We start from the raw sequence: 21,847 nt of genomic DNA, 5'->3' as shown, positions 1-21,847 counted from the left end.
ATATGCCTTGGCAGGCACTTTCTGATTGGCTGGAGTGCTTGTTTTCCTTCTCCCTACTAAAGGCTCCCTCAGCTGGCAGATTCTGCGTCAATCCGGCAAAGAGGCGTGGCTGGGGTTGGAGCCCCGCAGAGCGAACATCTGCACCCACCCACTCCCAACAGCCCAGCTCCAACACCACAATTAGTGGCGACAAATAGCTCCGCAAGGCAGAGGTGGGGGGATGGGGGACCGAGGAAGTGCCTATGAGGGGCTCTGAACTGGGACAGGAGCAAAGAGAAGGTATAGTCAGCATCTGCCAGGAGGAGCCCCCAAGACACTCAGACACATTTCTTTAGGGTTCGTTCATTCATTCAACACTTATTAGCATCTACTGTATACTAGAGCTAAGTCTGGGCTTCCGGTGAAGGAAGGCTGGTAGAGAAGACATCTGAGCCAGGGAACAGACCAAAATGGGAGATCCTTTCATTCGAACATTTATTTAACATTTAGCAACGCTTACTGTGTAAATAGCGCTGGACATCATGGGAGATGGGGAAGAAGAGTCAGAGCGATATGTATTTCCCCAGTGAAGAGAACAAGGATGTGTGCCTGGTAGTGTTTTAAGACTTTCCATAGCATGAATTCATTTAACCCAAACAAACATATGAGGTCAATATTACTATCTGCATTTTACCCAGGAGGGAACAGGCATAGCAAGGTAATGGGCTAGACATTTGGGAAACACCATGCCAGGAGCAGAGTTTAGGAGTTTGTCCTGTGAGTGGAGGGGCGCCTTTGTGTGGGAGGCTTCAGATGGGAGATCTGTGACACCCAGAGTCTGTCAGGCTGCTCACTTCTCTGGGTCAATTTTCCCTTGTGTAAAATGGATCAATTGATGGGTAGGGGTAAAGATGAAATCAATGCATATTAGTTATCATAAGAGGAATGAGCCTGAGTGAGGGAGTCTGGTTGCTACTGCAGGGTATGAGAAAGTTATACGTCTATAAGAAAGTGGAAATTTGGCTGTATGTGTATATTGTGAGGCACATATCTTTGTGTATGTGTGATAGGAAGACCTATAGGGTCTCTGCAAGAATTAAGGATATATTGAGTATGTGTGGAGTGCATGTGAAGTTACAACTGTGTGCACCATAACAGTGTGTGAGTTATAAGGGTGTGGGGGTATATGTGTGCACATGCTCATACACACATACACAGATGGTGTGAATATGTATTGTGAGTTATAAACATGGGTGCATGTGTGCTCAGTTGTGTCTGACTCTTTGGGACCCCTGCCAGGCTCTTCTGTCCATGGGATTATCCTGGCAAGAATACTGGAGTGGGTTGCCATTTCCTCCTCCAGGGGATCTTCCTGACCCAGGGATCAAACCCATGTCTCCTGCAGCTCCTACATTGGCAGGCGGATTCTTTACCACTGAGCCACCTGGGAAGCCCATAAACATGGCTACAATACTGATTACAAACATATGTCAAGGGTGTGCGTTTCAGAGTCTGCTCACCAGTGCACAACAAAGAAAAACATTCTTGGAGCCCCTTCTGTATGTTCCTTCCTGCTGGAGAAGATGAAGTTAGTGCAGAGTTGAGACACTCCTTCGGGGTGGGGGTGGGAAACTCTTCATTCTTCTACAAAAAATTAATTTCTGGAAAATGAGCTACCTGGAGAAAGGGGATGACACTGAGGGGCATGGTACTATAAACCTGGCAACAGGGCCACTGGGAAGAGGCAGTCTAGAGACAGACTCCTAAGGAGCCCGACTTCTTACTCCTAGAGGATCCAAAAAGGTCTGTAGACCTGCAGCTGCTCCTGTCCCTCAGAGAAGTCACCACAGACCCAGCAGAGCTTGTTTGCTTCCATTACTGAGCAAAAACTGGGGAGCATATACTTTGCAATGTTGGGAAATACCCAATTTCTGGGCAGTTCCCCATCTGGGGAACACTGGAATGTGGGATGCCAAAGGGCTTCCATGAGAGAGAGAGAAGGAATGGCCAAAGCAAAGGCCTGCAGGTGGACTGAAGCTGGCTGGGATGGAGGAGGGAGCAGAGGCGATGGACAGTTGGAGCCTAAGGGGAGAGGGGACTTCCTGGAGACCTTGGCCAAAAGTGATCCTTGAGAGAGAAAGAAAGGACACTCCTGGCAGAAGTCACAGCACTCCTCCACCCCTATCTTTTAGAGTTGGTCAGGTGATTGTTTTTACAGGTGAGGAAGCCGAGTTTCAGAGATGTTAAGTCACTTTTCCAAGAGTATAGTAGAGGGCCAGTTTGAATCCAGGCACTCCGACTCCAGACCTCACACCATGACCTTGTTTGTACACGCCAAAGATTTAATAAATGGAGAATGTACAAACGAATAAGTGGATGATTCATTTGAAAGTCCTTCAGGCAGAAAAGACTCCAAATCTGCCTATGTCTCTGTGTGTCCGTGTGGTGCCTCTGTGTGTGTGTGTGTGTGTGTGTGTGTGTGTGTAGGCGTATTCATGTGCATGTATGCATGTATGCCCATGAGTATTACCCTGGGCTTGTGTCAGTATAGATACTTAGATCGGTGTATTCTATCTCTGTATTTTCTTCAGGCAGAAAAGACTACAAATCTGCCTACTTCTTGCCATATCTTCTTCCATATCACTTGGTCCACCATCATCACTCACTATGCCCCACAAGGCCCTGCTCCATCTGGACCCTGCTAACCTCTCTGACCCCTTCTCCTGCCACAATCTCCCTCCCTCACTCTGCTCCAGCCACACTGACATCCCTTTCTGGCACATTCTTTTTTAAAAAGTATGTATCACAAAGTGAACATGACCCTTTGAGAATGAATTGGAGTTCTTGGATTCCATCTGTAAAACGGAAATCATATTACCCACTCCATAGTTTTGTGAGAATTGGGTACAATCAGTCAGCGAATTATTATTTTTAAATAAATTTGTGTCTTCACTGTAATCAGGATCTTATAGGAGCTTTCACAGCCCACCTCTGCCTAGACTACAAAGATCATTTGCACATGTGGCCCATGTGGCAAACATGTGGCACCTACAGCTTGCATACCCTAGGATGGGTCTGCCTTTGCCAGTGGAAAGCTCTCTGGTACAGAGGATGATAGCCTTGGGCACTGACAATGCCAGGTCGATATCATGGTTTCTGACTGTGTCCAGGGCAAAAGGATGGGGGCTTGTTGGCCGAGTGTGTGTGGGGAGAGATGAACACACGTCAGGACTAGACTTCAGGGAATGTGTCTGTATGGAGATCTGGGTTTGTCCATGATTGTGGGTGCATTTTGTCTGAGGGTGCATGCTCATGTGAGTTTCCCTAGGTCTCTGTGTATCTGTGTGGTGCCTCTGTGTGTGTGTGTGTGTGTGTGTGTGTGTGTGTGTGTGTGTAGGCGTATTCATGTGCATGTATGCAGGTATGCCCATGAATATTACCCTGGGCTTGTTTGTGTCAGTATAGATACTTAGATCGGTGTGTTCTATCTCTGTACATGCCTCCGTATGTTTCCCTACTTTTGTGTATTTCTATATGTATCTCCACGTACGTGTCATTCCCAGTGTGCCTCCAGGACGCCCCCCAACCCTGGGCAAGAGTGTACACTCCACGCAAGTGTCCACCTCCACCTGTCTGATGCTGCTACACCACCCCTGCATCCATCTCTCTGCCTAGCTAAGCCTATGTGGACGTGGGAAACTGATCTTGCAGAGTACTGCGTGTGACCCTCGGCTCTCGCTGTGAAGGGGTTATTTCTCTACTTTTGAGTTTCTAAGTATAACTACATTCCCACCCGCCAAATGCCTCCTGTGGTGAATATCAACACTGGGAACCTACTATCCGCAGAGGGTCCTAGGTGTGGGTGCGAGTGCATGTGAAGACCAGGATGAGACAGGGTGGGAGGCTTGCCTGACGCACCCACCCTACCCTCCGGACAGGCTTCCACCCCGCCCCCACCCCCAAATTGCGCACCCCCAATCGGAGGCGGGGGAGGGGAGACAGGATGCGGCGTGGCGCTTGCGCACTTATGCCTTCAGCACCGCGGACAGCTCCTTCGCCCCCGCCTGCCGGCGCGCGCCGCCGCCGCCCCAGCACTGAAGGCGCGCTGACGTCACTCGCCGCTCCTCTACAAACTCCCCTTCGCAGTCGCCTTGGTCGCGTCCGCGCTGCCGCCGGCCCAGCCGGACTGCACCACACGGGGCGCGAAATAGGGGGTCACGGGCGCGACCAACCGCGCTGCGGCGGCGGCGGCGACTCAGCGCTGCCTCAGTCTGCAGCGGGCAGCGGAAGAGACGTGTCGTGCCTGAGAGCGCAGCGGTGCTCCTGGGCCCCTCGCGGTCCGCCCCCGCGGCTCCTGACCAGACTGCTCCTAAGACCCCCTGCCCCACGCCGCAGCCATGAACTACCTGCGGCGCCGCCTGTCGGACAGCAACTTCATGGCCAATCTGCCAAATGGGTACATGACAGACCTGCAGCGCCCGCAGCCGCCCCCACCGCCGCCCGCTGCCCCTAGTCCTGGGGCCACGACCGGTCCTGCGACCGCCACTGCCGAGAGGGCCTCTTCGGCCGCCCCCGTGGCCTCTCCGGCTGCCCCTAGCCCCGGGTCCTCGGGGGGCGGTGGCTTCTTCTCGTCGCTGTCCAATGCGGTCAAGCAGACCACGGCGGCCGCGGCCGCCACCTTCAGCGAGCAGGTGGGCGGCGGCTCTGGGGGCGCAGGCCGTGGGGGCGCCGCCGCCAGGGTGCTGCTGGTAATCGACGAGCCCCACACCGACTGGTAAGCCACTGCTGCGGACGTCCCCCCGCGGTTCTGGGTCCCCAGATCATCCCATGATGAGCAAGTATTGAGCGCCGCTTGTTTGCCCTCTGTCTGCCCCCCTCGCCCAAACCCTCTTCCTTTAAATTATTATACGAAGCGCTTACTGTGTGCCCCGCCCTTGCCTCCCCGCTGCCCTCACCCAGGGCTTCTTGATCCATACAGGGAGCAGTTATCAGGCGCCTGCTGTGTGCCTCCATCCCACAAACCTGACTTCAGTATATCCTGTGAGCATTCAAGAGTCTGATGTGCCCTGCACCCCGCAGTCCGTGCCCCCAAAGGTCTTGTCCTCTAATGGATCTTGTGAGCATTTATCAAGTACCGGCAGTGTGCCTCAGTGGGGAGCCCTTCCTCAAGGCGTTTGGCTTACATGAATTCTGTGAACATTTGTTGGGAGCTTGGTATCTGTTTTGTCCTCCTCAGTCCTTGCCCTAAGACCTTCTCTGATCTCGTGAGCATGTATCCAGAGTGCACCCCACCCCAGCCCTCACCTCAAAAACCTTTTAAACTATTCACTGAACATTGATTGAGTGCCTGCTGTGTATCCCACCCCAGCTTTTTGCCAAAACATTGCCTTTAATGGATCCTGTGAGTTTTTATTTAATTCCTTCTGTGTGCCCCAGTTCAGTCCCCCTAAGGGCTTATTTCTCCAAAGGATCTAAGAATCATTTATTAAGGGCCTGGTGTATGCCCCATCCCCAAGCCCTTTCCTCAAACATATTTTCCTTAAATGAGTTCTATGAGCAGTTTTAAACCTACTGTGTGAGGCTTATCTTCACACTCTCTGCTCTAAATCCTTTTCCTACAACAGACAGATCTAGAAGGCATTCATTTGAGTGCCTCCCCTACCACCTATTCTCAAACTACTTCTTCAATGATCTTTCCTTTGGTGGACCCACCAAGCCTTTATTAACTGCCTGATCTAAAGGTGTGAGCCTTCTCTAAAGGTTCTTTCCTTCAGTGTATTCAGCAAGCATTTATTGAGTGCCCACTGTTTATGTCACCCCAGACCCTTGCCCCAATACCTTTTCCTCCAGTGGCTTCAGTCTGTATATATTGAGCACCATCTGCATGACTCAACCTCAGACCTTCTCCATAAAGACCTTTGCCTCCAGTTAATACAGTGATCATATATCTGCACTTACTGTGTAGAGCATTTCAATCTGTCTTTCCATATACCTCTTTAAAAAATCACTCCTGGAGCATTTGTGGAGTACCCACTGTGTGCCGATTCTGTGCCTTCTCCATAAAAGCCTTTCTTCCCAAGGATGGCGAATCAAGCTTACATAAATCAAGTTACTGTATCCCCATTTCCCTTCCCCCAAAGATTTTTCCTCCAGTGGATCCAGTGATGATATGCTCTTCCATAGTCTCCCCCCCATCTTCCCCAAAGACCTTTTCTTTTAACGGATGCAGTGAGCATTTGGTCATTGTCTGCCAGGTGCTTGATTCTAGATCACCTTCCCCCAAAGGCATTTTCCTCCAGCGGCTCCTGTGAGCATGTGTGTAGTGCTTCCTGTGTGCTCTATATTCACACCTCTTCCCCAAAGTGCTTTTCTTCCAGTGGGTGCATGAGCACATTTGCAGTACCTGTTGTGTGTAGGAAGTAGATTCCCCTTCTTTACTCTTAGGATAACCTGTGCCAGTCATACAACATCTCCACAGAGTCCTTTCCTTCGATAAATCTAGAACCAAATTTAGAAGAGTTAGCCTTTTCTCACTCTCTTCAGTCTCCCTAGGATTCCCTCTCCCAATCTTAAGACCCCAAAGGGCTTTTTTTCTATTTAAGCTAATAAACACTTAACTGAGCACTTACTACATAAGAGCCATTCTCAACTTCCCCTTTCCAAGTTTGGAAGTTCCTGCCCTTATCTCAAGAGCTCTCTCTCCAGGGGTCCCCTTCAGCCTAAATATATTGAGTACCAGCTCTTTACTGGTTAATTACCTCTCCTCTGCCAGGAGCCCTTACCCAGCAGGATTTCTCTCTATTCAGAGCCATTTATTCATTCTACAGATAGTTGTTGCATACTTCGATGTGTTAAACTATGGGAGGCATTTATTATGTACTACAATACACTAGGAAGAAGCCTCCTTCAGTTTCTTTTCCTTCTAATCCCAACCACTAGTTGGATTCTTCATACCTTCTCCTCCACTCAGCCCCAACAATCTTTTAATGAGCACTTATTCTATACTACTGAGAACCCATAGTCAGTGCCTCTTCTCCCCCTCCTGTAGCCCTAATTCCTCCTTCAACAATCTCCATCCTGCCTTTCACATGACACAATCTCAAAAACTCACGATGTGTACCTACTGCATTCTGACTAGGAACCCTCTCCCATATAGTAGCCATCTTCCCCACTGCCCTTTCCCCCCAATTAATCCAAAAAGGATTTATCGCTCTCTTACTGTTTTCTGTTCAAACAACAACATTCCCATCCCTGCAGCAGACTCCTCCACTCTTTTCTCCTTCAATCCATAAAGCATTTATTGAACACGTGTTTTAATTCCTTCACCAACACCCACTCGCACATATGCCATCGTCCTGGCTAAATTTGCTCTATTGAAGTCAACAAACCTTATTGAAGCCCTTGCTGTACATTGGGGGCTTCCCAGGTGGCGCTAGTGGTAAAGAATCTGCATGCCAATGCAGGAGATGCAAGAGATGTGGTTCTGATCCCTGGTTTGGAAAGATCCACTGGAATATTTTAGTAACCACCCTCCTTTCGACTTACCTTCTTCACTTTGACCCTCCAGGAAGGTTGCTGCTGCCTTTTCCTTCATTCCATTAAGCATTTATTAATTATCTACAGACCACTGACAAGACCCTTCCCCTTTCCATAGTCACAACTCCTGTATTTTCCACTTTTTATTCTAATTTGTCTAGCAAGCACTTACTGAGCACCTGCTGAATTCTGTCAACTATTCTTCCCTTCCGCTTCTGTATCCCGAAAACCTTCCTTTATCCCAGCAGTTACTTCAGTCTTTTCTTCCAGTCAACCTAGCAACTATTTATTTAGTGTCTGGTATAGATGGGGTGGGATGGGTAAAGGGAGAGAGCCTGTGTACACACCAGGTTTAGTGCGAGGAACAGAGACTCTGCATCACCAACTTGCAGACTTTCAGAACCACACAAGCTTAGGGATTTCAGCCTGGAATAAAAGGAATCATGCAAACTCTGTAATGGGGTTGTACACCTAAGTACAGTCTGGTGCTTTCCCCACCAAACCGCACCACTCTCATTCCTTCCTGGGTCTTGAGTCCTGTGTGCTTTAAAACTGCAAACTCAGAGTTGAGACTCATCACCTCTTTTTACAGATCATTTAGGCCAGTGTTTTTCCAGCTGTAGGTCACCTCTTGGCTTGTGACCAGTGTTTCATTTTCTTCATGAAATGAAAATAAAATGATGATAAGTGATAATATTGATACATGAAAATAAAAAATGAGAGTGCATTGCACATAGTAAGTGGAATTATTATTTAGTGAAACTGTTACTCCAATAAGAAATATAATCATTAATGTGTACCATATATATTATATGTATTCTGTAATATATTTGTTATACAATGGGTTTATAGTATCACATACATATATATGTGTATGTTTCTTTTCATGAAATGAAATAAAATAGAATAGGAAATATGACCCCATTGTACATATTAAAGGTAATTATTTACTGAAATTTTCATTCTACTATATGCATATTTATATACATTCTAGATACTGCAACACATGATATATAATATGTAATATGTTATGTAAGACATCCTATATTAAATTTTCTGTATATGTGTCTTATATAATATATATTATATATATAGAACATGCTTATTGTGGCTTCTTTTCTTAGACTTCCCTGGATGCAGACCCTGAGACTCTGAGATTTGTGTGCAGATTGATCGGGGAGAGCTCTTGGGAACAACGCGTGTTGCAGAGGAGGAGTGGGGGAAGCAGGACTTGGCAGATGGAAAGGTTGAACAGCTGTGATGCTGTGCAACAATTACTCCAGCCGATCATCTGGGGAGCTCTGGAGATGGGATGACCCTTCAGAGTTGTCCCAGTTGAGATGGGATGGCCAGGCTTTTGTAGTCCTGCATTAGTCAGTCAGTGACTACAGGTTGCCCTCTGGGGGAAGGCATAATCTTGCAGAAGGTGAGTCCCTGCTATAGGGGGCAGTTCCCAGTGATGGACAGCACTGTGAGCCTTCAGCAGCAGATACTCCCAGAACCTGTAGGACAGTTATGACAAGAAGGAAGGGCTTGAAGATCTGAGTAGAGCACATAGGCAACCCCCAGGACTTCTCAGATTCACTTGCTTTTCAGAAGTAAGTTCATTCCATCTGGGAACAGAGTTTCTAGGATTCTAATTGGTCTTGTTTTCTGGAGTGCACTTGAAAGAACACAGTTAGTGGGACAAACTACAGCCTCCACTGTAGTTTGATAAATGTGGCATAAATAAATGATACATTGTTTCCTTCCTGTACTACACAATCTAGATTCCCCTTACCCTCAGCTAGCACCTCTCTTGGTCACAGTGACTTACCTGGTGAATGATCCTCATCCTTGAGGGATCCCTGAGCTCCTGGTCCCCATCTGCTCAGGCTATGACTGCTGTACTTGTCCATTTGCCTTCAGTGTTGAATAAGAAATACCAACAAAATGTCAAAGCAGATAGCCTGGGGGCCAGATATATTCCTCCCTGCCCTCATTGTTTAATGGCAGCCCTATCAACTCCTGGGCTTCCCTGGTGGCTCAATGGTAAAGAATCAACCTGCTAATGTAGGAGACTTGGGTTCAATCCCTGGGTTGGGAAGATCCCCTGGAGAAGGAAATGGCAACCCACACCAATACTCCTGCCTGGGAAATCCCATGGACAGAGGAACCTGGCAGGCTACAGTCCATGGGATTGCAAAGAGTCAGGCACGACTTAGCAACTAAAAAACAGCAACTATCTCCTGATGATCAGGGTCTATGCGCCTGCTGAGACAGACTCATCTTCTTATCCATTGGCTTGTGAAACCTGAAGTGTCCAGGTAACAGTCAAAGCTTAGAGTGTAATGGGGTTCTTGCTGTGTCCCCTGGTAGCAGTGTTCCCCCTTGTAGAATCAGGACCTTTAACCTTGCAGAGCCCTGAGGGAACAGGAAACACACATTCCAAAAGTGGATCCAGGGATTGATGGTAAGCTAGGCCACTCCTACTTTCACCTCTGAGTTCCCAAACCAGTGTATTCTACCTGTAAGGAACACAGCCCAAACAATGTTCATTGATTTAAGGTATATACTGTGTTTTGGAGGATGGTACCCCATTCTTGCACAGTATCACCTCCAAGCTGAAATCTTAGCTGTGGATATACCAATTTGTTCCATCACTCTGTCTGACTAGCAGCTTCTGCATGGTGTGGTATAGAATGTCATCTGTATAAAATGTCAGTTGATTTCATGGTTGTGGAGTGTGTCCTTCAGTTTGTTTCACTGTTGTGTGGGATGCCATACTGGTGGATCAAATATTATGTAAGCCCTTGGACAATGATGCTGGCTAAGGTCCTATAGTCAGGAAAAGCAAACTCATATATAGAATATTCCAGTCAAAATGAATCATTACTCTTTCCAGAGTAGAAGGGGTCCAGTGTAGTCAGCTCACTACAGAGTGGCTGGTTGCCTTCCTAAGGGATGGTGCTGTGTTGGGGACCCAATATTGGTCTCTGATGCTGGCAGGTTGGACATTCAGCAATGATGCCATAGGCCCCACACTCAGCCTCCACCTCTGTTACCCTTGCCACTTCATATGTGTGCCCATCTGCCAGTGCTGGGGCAGCTGATTCTAGAAACTGGCTGACATCATTTGGCTGAGTCATTCTAGCTACCTGGTTGCTTAGTGCCACTTTCAGGGTGGATGCTATCTGGTGGGTGTTAACACACAATACAAAGATCTTCACTCTGTTTCATCTCCAATCCCATCTGTCCACCCACATTTCGGTGTCCCAGACCTCCTTTTCCTGATCTTCCAATATTGTTCCTTCAAGGCCTCTGCCTAATCAGCCAAGCCATTTACCACTGCCCATCAGTGAATATGTATTTGAATCTTGGGTTGCTGCTCTTTCCCAACAAAACAGATGACCAGGTGCACAGCCCAAAGCTCTGCCCCTTGGGAGTTTTGCCACTGTTTTTCAAGGCCACTCTGAATGGGGCTATAGGATCACCCCTGTTCATTTTTGTCCATTCCACCCACATAGCAAGCCAACCCATTTGTGAACCAAGCTTAAGATTTTTCTCCCTTCATCTGCTGGTTCTAAGGAGTTATCTTAGTGAGCTGAGGGAGGCACTAACACAACAGTGTGGATGACACAGGCATCCAGGTTACTTGCTCAGAGAGCTTGCTTGGCCCTGTCTGGGATCGATCCTGGCTGCTGGGCCTGACTTCATTACTTGGTGGGCCTGGCACGACCCAGCTCATAACAGGCACCAGGATACATGGTTCCTTGGTACCCTGTGGTCAAGAATTCTGTCTCACCCAGGGTCCAGTACTGTACCAGGATTTGTTTCTCAAAAGCTGTGTAATTCTCTGCTGCAGATGGCATGGCCTTGGTCCAGAACCCCAGGGGCCTCCCAATCAGGCATCCCATAAGCTCCACACTGCATTTTCCCCCACAATGCAGTATCGTAGGATCTGCTGGATCATATACCCTGAGTGGCAGGACTGCTTGCACCACAGCCTGGACCTGTTCAGGACTAGCAGCCTTAGATGTCACCTGAAATATAGATCAGAGCAGTATTCCCAGGTGTGGAATATGCTGCCTCCAGAACCTGAGGAATCTTCCCAACTGTTGTGTTTTTATTCATCATAGTGGGCGGTGTGTGATGCGATGCTTTGCCTTATGATTTGGAGGGGCTGTTCTGGCATACCTTGGACACACAAATCCCTAAAAGCTGTACTAATATGGCAGGACCCTGAGTGTTTTTAGGGTTTACCTCCCACCCTCTGGAGTGCATGTATCTTACCAATGCAGTGTGCTAACCAACTCTTGCTCATCTTGCCTATCAATATGATGTAATTGTTATAGTAGTCCAATGTGATAGTCCCTGGGATGTCCAGATAGTCCATTTCTCCTTCGACTATATGATAACATAGGGTGAGAAAGATAACTTAGCCCTATGGCAAGACCATCAATGTATATTGTGGTCAGTCCCAGATGAATGTGGAACGTCTCTGATCTTCTGATCAAAATAGAAAAGGCATTCACTATATCAGTGGCCACCTGCCATACCTGAGATCTTTTCATTTGCTCCAGCAATGTCAGCATGACTAGTACTGCAGCTTAAATCAGTACTACCATTTGGTTGAGCTTGCAGTATTCTACATTCTCAAGGATCTATCCAGCCTCCTCAGGGCCCAAATTGGTTAATTCAGCAGAGATATGATGGGACTGAGCTTCCCGGGTGACTCAACTGGTAGAGAATCTGCCTGCAATGTAGGATACCCCTGTTCAATTTCTGGGTCAGGAAGTTCCCTTGGAGAAGGGATAGGCTACCCACTCCAGTATTCTTGGGCTTCCCTGGTGGCTCTGATAGTAAGGAATCCACCTGCAATGTAGGAGACCTGGGTTTGATCCCTGGGTTGGGAAGATCCCCTAGAGGAGGGCATGGCAACCCACTCTAGTATTCTTGCCTGGAGAATCCCCATGGACAGAGGAGTGTGGCAGGCTATAGTCCATGGGGTCACAAAGAATCAGACATGACTGAGCAACTAAGCACATATACATGATGGGACTAACACCCCTGCATCCTTTGGATCTTTCAAAGGGACACTAGTTTCTACCATCACCCTTAGGATAGATACAATATTGTCTTTGATTTATAGCTTTGCTCAGGGAAGGCAGCAATAGTTTCCAAGGCATCCATTTGAACTTCCCAGCTACCATAGCTCTTCCCCCATAGGCCAAGGAACTCATGTAGGGGTTCTGAAAACTACAGATATGTCCATTCCAATTAGGTGTTTGTGAGCTGGGAAAGTGATCACTAGGTAGACCTGTGGACCGAGTGTACCCACTGTGAGCAGGAACTGGGCTGGGACTTCATTTATGACCTTCCTTCTACTGTGCTTCTCAACATGTCTGGTGCTACTCTCACCAACATATCCCTCATTTGTAATTTGGGTATATGCTCTGGGCCCTCCCATAGAATATAGTCAGCTAGTTGGTTTTCCATACTGGAGTAGTGTATCTTCTCTAACACATCAGCTTCTCTGAGCCCTTTGATCCTTTCTTCCACAATCTGCCATTGAAGTCTGGTGTTTCTACTTCACTTGGTGTGGGCCACTATTCTTGCCAGGCTTCCACAAGTCATCCAAAAATTGTATCAGCAACATTTCCTAGAGTCCTTACCGTGGTTTTAAGTTCTGTGTCCTGGGACAGTGCTCCAAGTTCATGCTTCATTCCCTTGATCCATTGTCCTCAGCATCCAGTCTCAGGCATGCTTTTCCAGCTCCTGCCAATACATGTTAGCCAGATTCTTCAGCTTCCACATATCATTCCTTTCCTTCCTTTGCAAGCTGAGAACCTCTCCAGTCAAGTTGTGCTAGGATTTGACCCTGGTTATTAATCTAGTTGCCAGGAGGGGAAGGGAAGTTGATTCTGAGAGGAAGAAGAATTGTTTTATAAGGCACATGCTTCACTCAAGGCCTGTGCATCATCTTCGAGCAAAGGGAAGGTCTATATTCTAACAAGGAGAAGTGGGCTACTTCTGCAGACCCAGTGGGTTCAGGTGAATCTGTAAGGTCAGGGTGTTAAATGCATCTTCCCAGATATCTCCATCCCAATCTCAGGGCTCCACTCATGTCCTATTAGGCCCCTGAGCATGGAATAGGGGATGTACTGGGCCTGAGAATTCAACCTTCTCTGAAGTTCTGCTACCCTTACAGTTAAGTCCTAAGTCTGATCTTCTCCTCTGTCTGCCCTCTGGTCACAGAAGATTGAGGTTTCCTTAAATATACCCAAATTTGCTGCCATATTGAATGCAGCACTTTCACAGCATCATCTTTTAGGATCTGAAATAGCTCAACTGGAATTCCATCACCTCCACTAGCTTTGTTCATAGTGATGCTTCCGAAGGCCCACTTGACTTCACATTCCAGGATGTCTGGCTCTAGGTGAGTGATCACACCATGGTGATTATCTGGGTTGTGAAGATCTTTTTTGTACAGTTCTTCTGTGTATTCTTGCCACTTCTTAATATCTTCTACTTCTGTTAGGTCCATACCATTTCTGTTCTTTATTGAGCCCATCTTTGCATGAGATGTTCCCTTGGTATCTCTAATTTTCTTGAAGAGATCTCTAGTCTTTCCCATTCTAGTCTTTTCCTCTATTTCTTTGCACTGATCACTGAGGAAGGCTTTCTTATCTCTCCTTGCTATTTGGAACTCTGCATTCAGATGCTTATATCTTTCCTTTTCTCCTTTGCGTTTTTGCTTTTCTTCTTTTCACAGCTATTTGTAAGACCTTCTTAGACAGACATTTTGATTTTTTTCATTTCTTTTTCTTAGGGATGGTCTGATTCCTGTCTGCTGTACAATGTCATGAACCTCCATCCATAATTCATTAGGCATTCTGTCTATGAGATCTAGTCCCTTAAATCTATTTCTCACTTCCACTGTATAATCATTAGGGATTTGATTTAGGTCATACCTGAATGGTCTAGTGGTTTTCCCTACTTTCTTCAATTTAAGTCTGAATTTGGCAATAAAGAGTTCATGATCTGAGCCACAGTGAGCTCCCGGTCTTGTTTTTGCTGACTGTATAGAGCTTCTCCATCTTTGGCTGCAAAGAATATAATCAATCTGATTTCAGTGTTGACCATCTGGTGATGTCCATGTGTAGAGTCTTCTCTTGTGTTGTTGGAAGAGGGTGTTTGTTATGACCAGTGCCTTCTCTTGGCAAAACTCTGTTAGCCTTTGCCTTGCTTCATTCTGTACTCCAAGGCCAAATTTGCCTGTTACTCCAGGTATTTCTTGACTTCCTACTTTTGCATTCCAGTCCCATATAATGAAAAGGACATCTTTTTTTTTTTTATTTTAGTTCTAGAAGGTTTTGTAGGTCTTCATAGAACTATTCAACTTCAGCTTCTTCAGCATTACTGGTCAGGGCATAGACTTAGATTACCATGGTATTGCATGGTTTGCCTTGGAAATGAACAGAGATCATTCTGTCGTTTTTGAGATTGCATCCAAGTACTGCATTTCAGACTCTCTTGTTGACTATGATGGCTACTCCATTTCTTCTAAGGGATTCTTGCCCACAGTGTAGATATAATGATCATCTGAGTTAAATTCACCCATTCCAGTCCATTTTAGTTCACTGATTCCTAGAATGTCGACATTCACTCTTGCCATCTCCTGTTTGACCACTCCAATTTGCCTTGATTCACGGACCTAACATTCCAGGTTCCAATGCAATATTGCTCTTTACAGCATCGGACCTTGCTTCCACCACCAGTCCCATCCACAACTGGGGGTTGTTTTTGCTTTGGCTTTGTCTCTTCATTGTTTCTGGAGTTATTTCTCCACCAATCTCCAGTAGCATATTGGGCACCTACCGACCTGGGGAGTTCATCTTTCGGTGTCCTATCTCTTTGCCTTTTCATACTGTTCATGGGGTTCTCCAGGCAAGAATACTGAAGTGGTTTGCCATTCCCTTCTCCAGTGGACCACATTTTGTCAGAACTCTCCACCATGACCTGGAAGAGGTCAGTTTAGATTCCACTCCCAAAGAAAGGTAATACCAAAAAATGCTTAAACTACCGCACAATTGCACTCATCTCCCATGCTAGTAAAGTAATGCTCAAAATTCTCCAAGCCAGGCTTCAACAATACGTGAACCATGAACTTCCAGATGTTCAAGCTGGATTTAGAAAAGGCAGAAGAACCAGAGATCAAATTGCCAACATCCGCTGGATCATCAAAAAACAAGAGAGTTCCAGAAAAATATCTTTCTGCTTTTAAAGCCTTTGACTGTGTGGATCACAATAAACTGTGGAAAATTATTCAAGAGATGGGAATACCAGACCACCCGATCTGCCTCTTGAGAAATCTGTATGCAGGTCAGGAAACAACGGTTAGAACTGGACATGGAACAACAGACTGGTTCCAAATAGGAAAAGGAGTACATCAAGGCGGTATATTGTCACCCTGCTTATTTAACTTATATGCAGAGTACATCATGAGAAATGCTGAGTTGGATGAAGCACAAGCCGGAATCAAGATTTCCAGGAGAAATATCAATAACCTCAGATATGCAGATGATACCATCCTTATGGCAGAAAGTGAAGAAGATCTAAAGAGCCTCTTGATGAAAGTGAAAGAGGAGAATAAAAAAGTTGGCTTAAAGCTCAACATTCAGAAAACTAAGATCATGGCATCCAGTCCCATCACTTCATGGCAAATAGATGGGGAAACAGTGTCAGACTTTATTTTTCTGGGCTCCAAAATCACTGCAGATGGTGACTGCAGCCATGAAATTAAAAGACGCTTACTCCTTGGAAGAAAAGTTATGACCAAACTAGACAGCATATTAAAAAGCAGAGACATTACTTTACCAACAAAGGCCCATCTAGTCAAGGCTATGGTTTTTCCAGTTATCATGTATGGGTTTGAGAGTTGGACTATAGAGAAAGCTGAGTGCCAAAGAATAGATGCTTTTGAACTGTGGTGTTGGAGAAGACTCTTGAGAGTCCCTTGGCTTGCAAGGAGATCCAACCAGTCCATCCTAAGGGAAATCAGGCCTGAATATTCATTGGAAGGACTGATGTTGAAGCTGATACTCCGATCCTTTGGCCACCTGGTGTTAAGAGCTGACTCATTGGAAAAGACCCTGATGCTGGGAAAGATTGAAGGCGGGAGAAGGGAACGACAGAGGATGAGATGGTTGGATGGCATCACCGACTCAATGAGCATGAGTTTGAGTAAACTCTGGGAGTTGGTGATGGACAGGGAAACCTGATGTGCTGCAGTGCATGGGGTCACAAAGAGTCGGACACGACTGAGTGACTGGACTGAACTAAATACACCCAAGGAGGTCTTTTGTCTTTTACATTTTGCTTTTTTTAAAAAAATTATTTATTTATTTGGCTGTGTCAGGTTTTAGTTGCAGCACATGGGATCTTTAGTAAGTATGTAGGATCTAGTTCCCTGAGCACGGTTTCAACCTGGGCCCCCTGTCTTGGAAGCACAGACTCTTAGCCACTGGACCACAGGGAAATCCCTACATTTTGCTTTGAATTGGTGATTATTCACCCTGAGCATGTCATATATTTCTTCAGCTAATCGATGGTGTTTAGTCCCCCGAGTCTGGTTATCATTTCCCTCACACCTGTCAAGTACCAGCAATATTTCACCAGCTGGTGCATTCCCTTCCACTAGTATCTCATTACAGTCCACCATCAGTTAAGTTACTGCTGCTTCAAAACCCCATGGGCCTGCACTATAATTCTCCCACTCGAGAATCCACTCCATGCCACATCTTCTCCCTGAAGACATCTCCAGTGTCATAGGGTTTGCTACATCTTATGGTGCAAGTGGCATCCTGCTTGTACCACAGCCCAGACATGCTACAGGGCACTTTGTGTTACTACAGCATGTCAGAGGCTATCTATGCTGCATGCGTGCATGCTAAGTTGCTTCAGTCATGTCCAACTCTTTGCAACCCCATGGACTGTAGCCCACCAGACTCCTCTGTCCATGGGATTCTCCAGGCAAGAACACTGGAGTGGGTTGCCATGCCCTCCTCCAGGGTATCTTTCCAACCCAGGGATCAAACCCACGTCTCCTGAGGCTCCTGCATTGCAGATGGATTCTTTACCACTGAGCCACCAGGGAAGCCCTCATCTATGCTCCACCAGCACAAATGATGGCTCCTTTTTGCCTGCGGGCTGCTGGATGGCCCAGCTCCAGAAAGGCAGTAGAGTTTTCTTTGTTGTTTGACTTCTCTGACCCACTGTTTTAGGTTGGGATCTCTGAAACAGATTTTTCAGGCAGAGAATTGCATGCACAGGCTTATTTGGGAGTGCCTTTGGGATCAACAAGTGGTGCTAGTGGTAAAGAACCCACCTGCCAATGCAGGAAATGTAAGATGCTGGTTCGATCCCTGGATCAGGAAGATCCCCTGGAGGAGGGCATGGCAACCCACTCCAGTATTCTTACCTGGGAAATCCCATGGACAGAGGAGCCTGGTGGGCTATAGTGCATGGGCTCGCAAAGAGTCAGATACAACTAAAGCAAATTAGCACACATGCATTGGGATCAACAGCTGTAAGGAAGGCAAAGTTGAGCAGTTGGAGAAGTGAGTCCACAGCGCAGTTGCCTCTGAGGCCTCGGCTGATCCTCGGGAGAGCTTCTAGGGAGATCCTAGGGTGGTCCTTCAGAGTCAGCCTATAGTTGAGACAAAGAGGCTGGCTTTCATACTCACTCACAGACCAGATGTAATCCATGGCTGTCCAAAATAGGTATAACCTTGGGCAGGAAAGTTCCCTATGGTAGAAGATAATTCCCCAAAGGACACAGCTGCAATCTGTCAACAGCTGATACTCAAGGTGCATTGGCCCTGAAGAGGAGACCTGAGAAGAGCACCATAGTATCCACTACATATATGGTCAAAAAAGTTTGAAAAAGAAAGTTGTGATATAGTCTACACTCATCATCATTTTCTAAATGAAAAAATGCACAGGTTTAAGAGACTCTCTTCCAACATCTGTGAGGGGACAGTGTCAGAGATGAGGTGGGAGGTAGGAGGGAAGAGTGAAAGAGAGAAGAAAATAGCTTGCGGTCTTTGGGGTATGTCAGTGAAATCACCAGAGCTCAGTTGTGCAGCATGTATATCAGAGACCCTGATGGTGTGCATGTAGGCGATCCCAGGAGTGGCTCCTCCCCTCAGTCCCTGTCTATGAAAAACCTGATTGGTGATGAGCTTCTGTTTGTGGACAAGCCTGTCGGATAGGAATCCTGGGCCTGGTGGAGGAGTCTAGCTGGGGATGGGCCCAGGGACAGTGACTTAGCAATTCGTGATATGCCTACTGCCATTCCTACCCCTCTTCACTCCTGTAGTTTCCCCTTATCCTCAGCGGCATTTCTCTCCAACCTTATCGTGATTGACTCCAGCCTCTATTGATCCCTCACCAGCCTGCGGCCCTTAGTCTGCTCTTCCTTTTCTGATGCAGCTGCCCACTCATGGCTGCTGTGTCCCTCTCGGTGCACAACAACACGTGGTAAATGTGTTCCTCCTTGGGAAAGGACCCAAGCAAAGAGATGCTGCAGCCCACACAGACTGGCACTGACACGCACTTGGACACACTCCATATATATATATGGTGGCTCAGCTGGTCAAGAACCTGCCTGCCAATGCAGAGATGCAAGAGACTCAGGTTCAGTCCCTGGGTTGGGAAGATCCTCTGGAGAAGGAAATGACAACCCACTCCAGTATTCTTGCCTGGAGAATCCCATGGACAGAGGAGCCTGGCAGGCTGTAGTCCATTGGGTCACAAAAGAGTTGGACACAACTGAGTGTGCACACACACACACACACACACACACACACACACACACAGATAGATATGTCCTCTAAGAAACTATGCCATTTTACAAACCTCCATGCTATTTCAAAGTATGTTACAGTGTACAAAGTACTCCTTGTTTTGAGAAGTTTTTCAAATAGCACTGTGACAAGCAAACCATACTTTGGGAAATGCCTGCACTCTGTTTTAAGAATTCATAATTTGCAGTGTCCTTTGACATTTAAGTCACCCTCGTGGCTCAGATGGTAAAGCGTCTGCCTACAATGCGGGGACCTGGGTTCAATCCCTGGGTCGGTAAGATCCTCTGGAGAAGGAAATGGCAACCCACTCCAGTACTCTTGCCTGGAAAATCCCATGGATGGAGGAGCCTGGTAGGCTACAGTCCATGGGGTCGCAAAGAGTTGGACACGACTGAGCGACTTCACTTTCAATTTGACATTTACAGGGCTTCCCTTGTGGCTTAGCTGGTAAAGAATTCGCCTGCGATGTGGGAGACCTGGATTTGATCCCTGTGTTCGGAAGATCCCCTGGAGAAGGAAAAGGCTACCAATTCCAGTATTCTGGCCTGGAGAATTCCATGGACTATATAGTCCATGGGGTCGCAAAGAGTCAGACACGACTGAGCGATTTAGTACCTTGATATTTACATACCTCCACAAGGATTATAAGAGACTTCATTGTTCACAAACAACTGTTAGGTTTTTTCAAAATATTTCAACCATCATAAATCACTTTATAGTTTCTGTAGTGGCACTGAAGGAGCAAAGGGGTCAAAGGACCGGTCTGGGTTTTGTCTTTCTGAGATTTGAGCATTGACAGATGTGCTCTGCTTTTCCTCTCCAGGGCGAAATACTTCAAAGGGAAAAAGATCCATGGAGAAATTGACATTAAAGTAGAACAGGTTAGTTGGGGCAGGTGGACCTGGGGGGTCAACTGTCCATACTGCAAACTGAGTTGTCTTTTGTGTGTGCTGTGAGTGAATCCCTGATTTTTTTTTTCCTTCCCAGGCTGAATTCTCTGATCTCAACCTTGTGGCTCATGCCAATGGTGGATTCTCTGTGGACATGGAAGTTCTTCGGAATGGGGTGAAGGTTGTGCGGTGAGTGTAAAAAGGTTACTTTGGTATTATGGGAGAGACATAAGGGCTCCCTTAGAGCTGAGGGAGATTCCCCACCTCCTCTCCTATCTTTCTGTGAACAAGACTTAGGCACATTACAGTAGCCAAGATATGGAGACAACCTAAGTATCCATCAATGGATGAACAGATAAAGAAGAAGTGGTACACACACACACACACAAAGGGATATTATTCAGCCATGAGAAAGAAGGAAATCCTACCATTTGTGACAACATGGATGGATCTTGAGGCCATTATGCTAAGTGAGATAAATCAGACAGAGAAAGAGAAATACTGTATGATATCACTTATATGTAGATTCTAAAAGACCCAGACTAATAGAAATCACCTTTCTAGAAAGGTGATTGCTAAAGGCTGGGGGAGGGTGTGTAAGAATAGGAGAGCTGTTTAAGAGTCCAAGTTTGCAACTGGTAGATAAATAAGTCCTAGAGGTCTAATTCACAGTATGCATGATATAGACAATAATACTATATCATAATCAGTAAAGCTCCTATTATAAAAGACTAGACCTTAATTATTCCTACCATGAAAAAAAGAAATGATAATTTTGTGACATGGTAAGCCACTCCAGTACTCTTGCCTGGAAAATCCCATGGATGGAGGAGTCTGGTAGGCTGCAGTCCATGGGGTCGCTAAGAGTTGGACATGACTGACTGACTTCACTTTCACTTTTCACTTTCATGCATTGGAGAAGGAAATGACAACCCACTCCAGTGTTCTTTCCTGGAGAATCCCAGGGACAGGGGAGCCTGGTAGGCTGCCGTCTATGGGGTCGCACAGAGTCGGACACGACTGAAGTGACTTAGCATCAGCAAGGGTACTAGCTAATGCTACAATGGCAATCATATCATAATATATTAATGTAAATGTATCAAATAACATGTTATACACCTTCCCTGGTGGCTCAGTGGTAAAGAACCTGCCTGCAATGCAGGAGACCCCGGTTCCATCCCCTAGGTCGAGAAGATCCTCTGGAGAAGGGATTTTCTACCCACTCCAGTATTCTTGCCTGGGAAATCCCATGGACAGAGGAGCCTGGCTGGCTACAGTCCATGGGGTTGCAAAAGAGTTGGACACAACCTAGCAACTAAACAACAACAATACACCTTACACTTATATTATAATTGACATATAATATGTCAATTATATTCCAATTTTTTAAAAGAACTTAGGAACAGAATGAAAAGAGATAGCTTCTCTTCTGAAGAAGAGCCAAGGATATCAGAAGACAACAAGCCAAATTTTTCAGTGACTAATTCAACAAGCATTTCTTGAGCGTCTACTGCATACTGGGTGCTACTCTCAGCATTTCACATTCAACAAATATTTACTGAGTATCTGTTGTGTGCCAGGAGCTATTCTTCA

At 46.4% G+C, this 21,847-nt stretch overlaps 1 protein-coding gene across 2 annotated transcripts in view; it reads left to right on the top strand.

The window, feature by feature from the left end:
• Positions 1-4,225: 4,225 nt before the first annotated feature.
• SYN1 (synapsin I) overlaps positions 4,226-21,847 on the top strand; it is a 64,108-nt gene continuing 46,486 nt past the window's right edge. For both annotated transcript variants that reach the window (XM_070784224.1, XM_070784223.1), the window contains exons 1-3: positions 4,226-4,753; positions 20,188-20,245; positions 20,352-20,443. In XM_070784224.1, coding sequence (XP_070640325.1) covers positions 4,377-4,753; positions 20,188-20,245; positions 20,352-20,443 — 527 coding nt within the window. In that variant the 5' untranslated portion in view covers positions 4,226-4,376. The remainder of the gene's footprint in view (positions 4,754-20,187; positions 20,246-20,351; positions 20,444-21,847) is intronic.

Source organism: Bos indicus, chromosome X, assembly GCF_029378745.1.
Source record: "Bos indicus isolate NIAB-ARS_2022 breed Sahiwal x Tharparkar chromosome X, NIAB-ARS_B.indTharparkar_mat_pri_1.0, whole genome shotgun sequence".
Classification (NCBI taxonomy): Eukaryota; Metazoa; Chordata; class Mammalia; order Artiodactyla; family Bovidae; genus Bos; species Bos indicus.
Note: the sequence above shows the minus strand (reverse complement) of the source record. Positions and strands in the feature narration are given on the sequence as shown.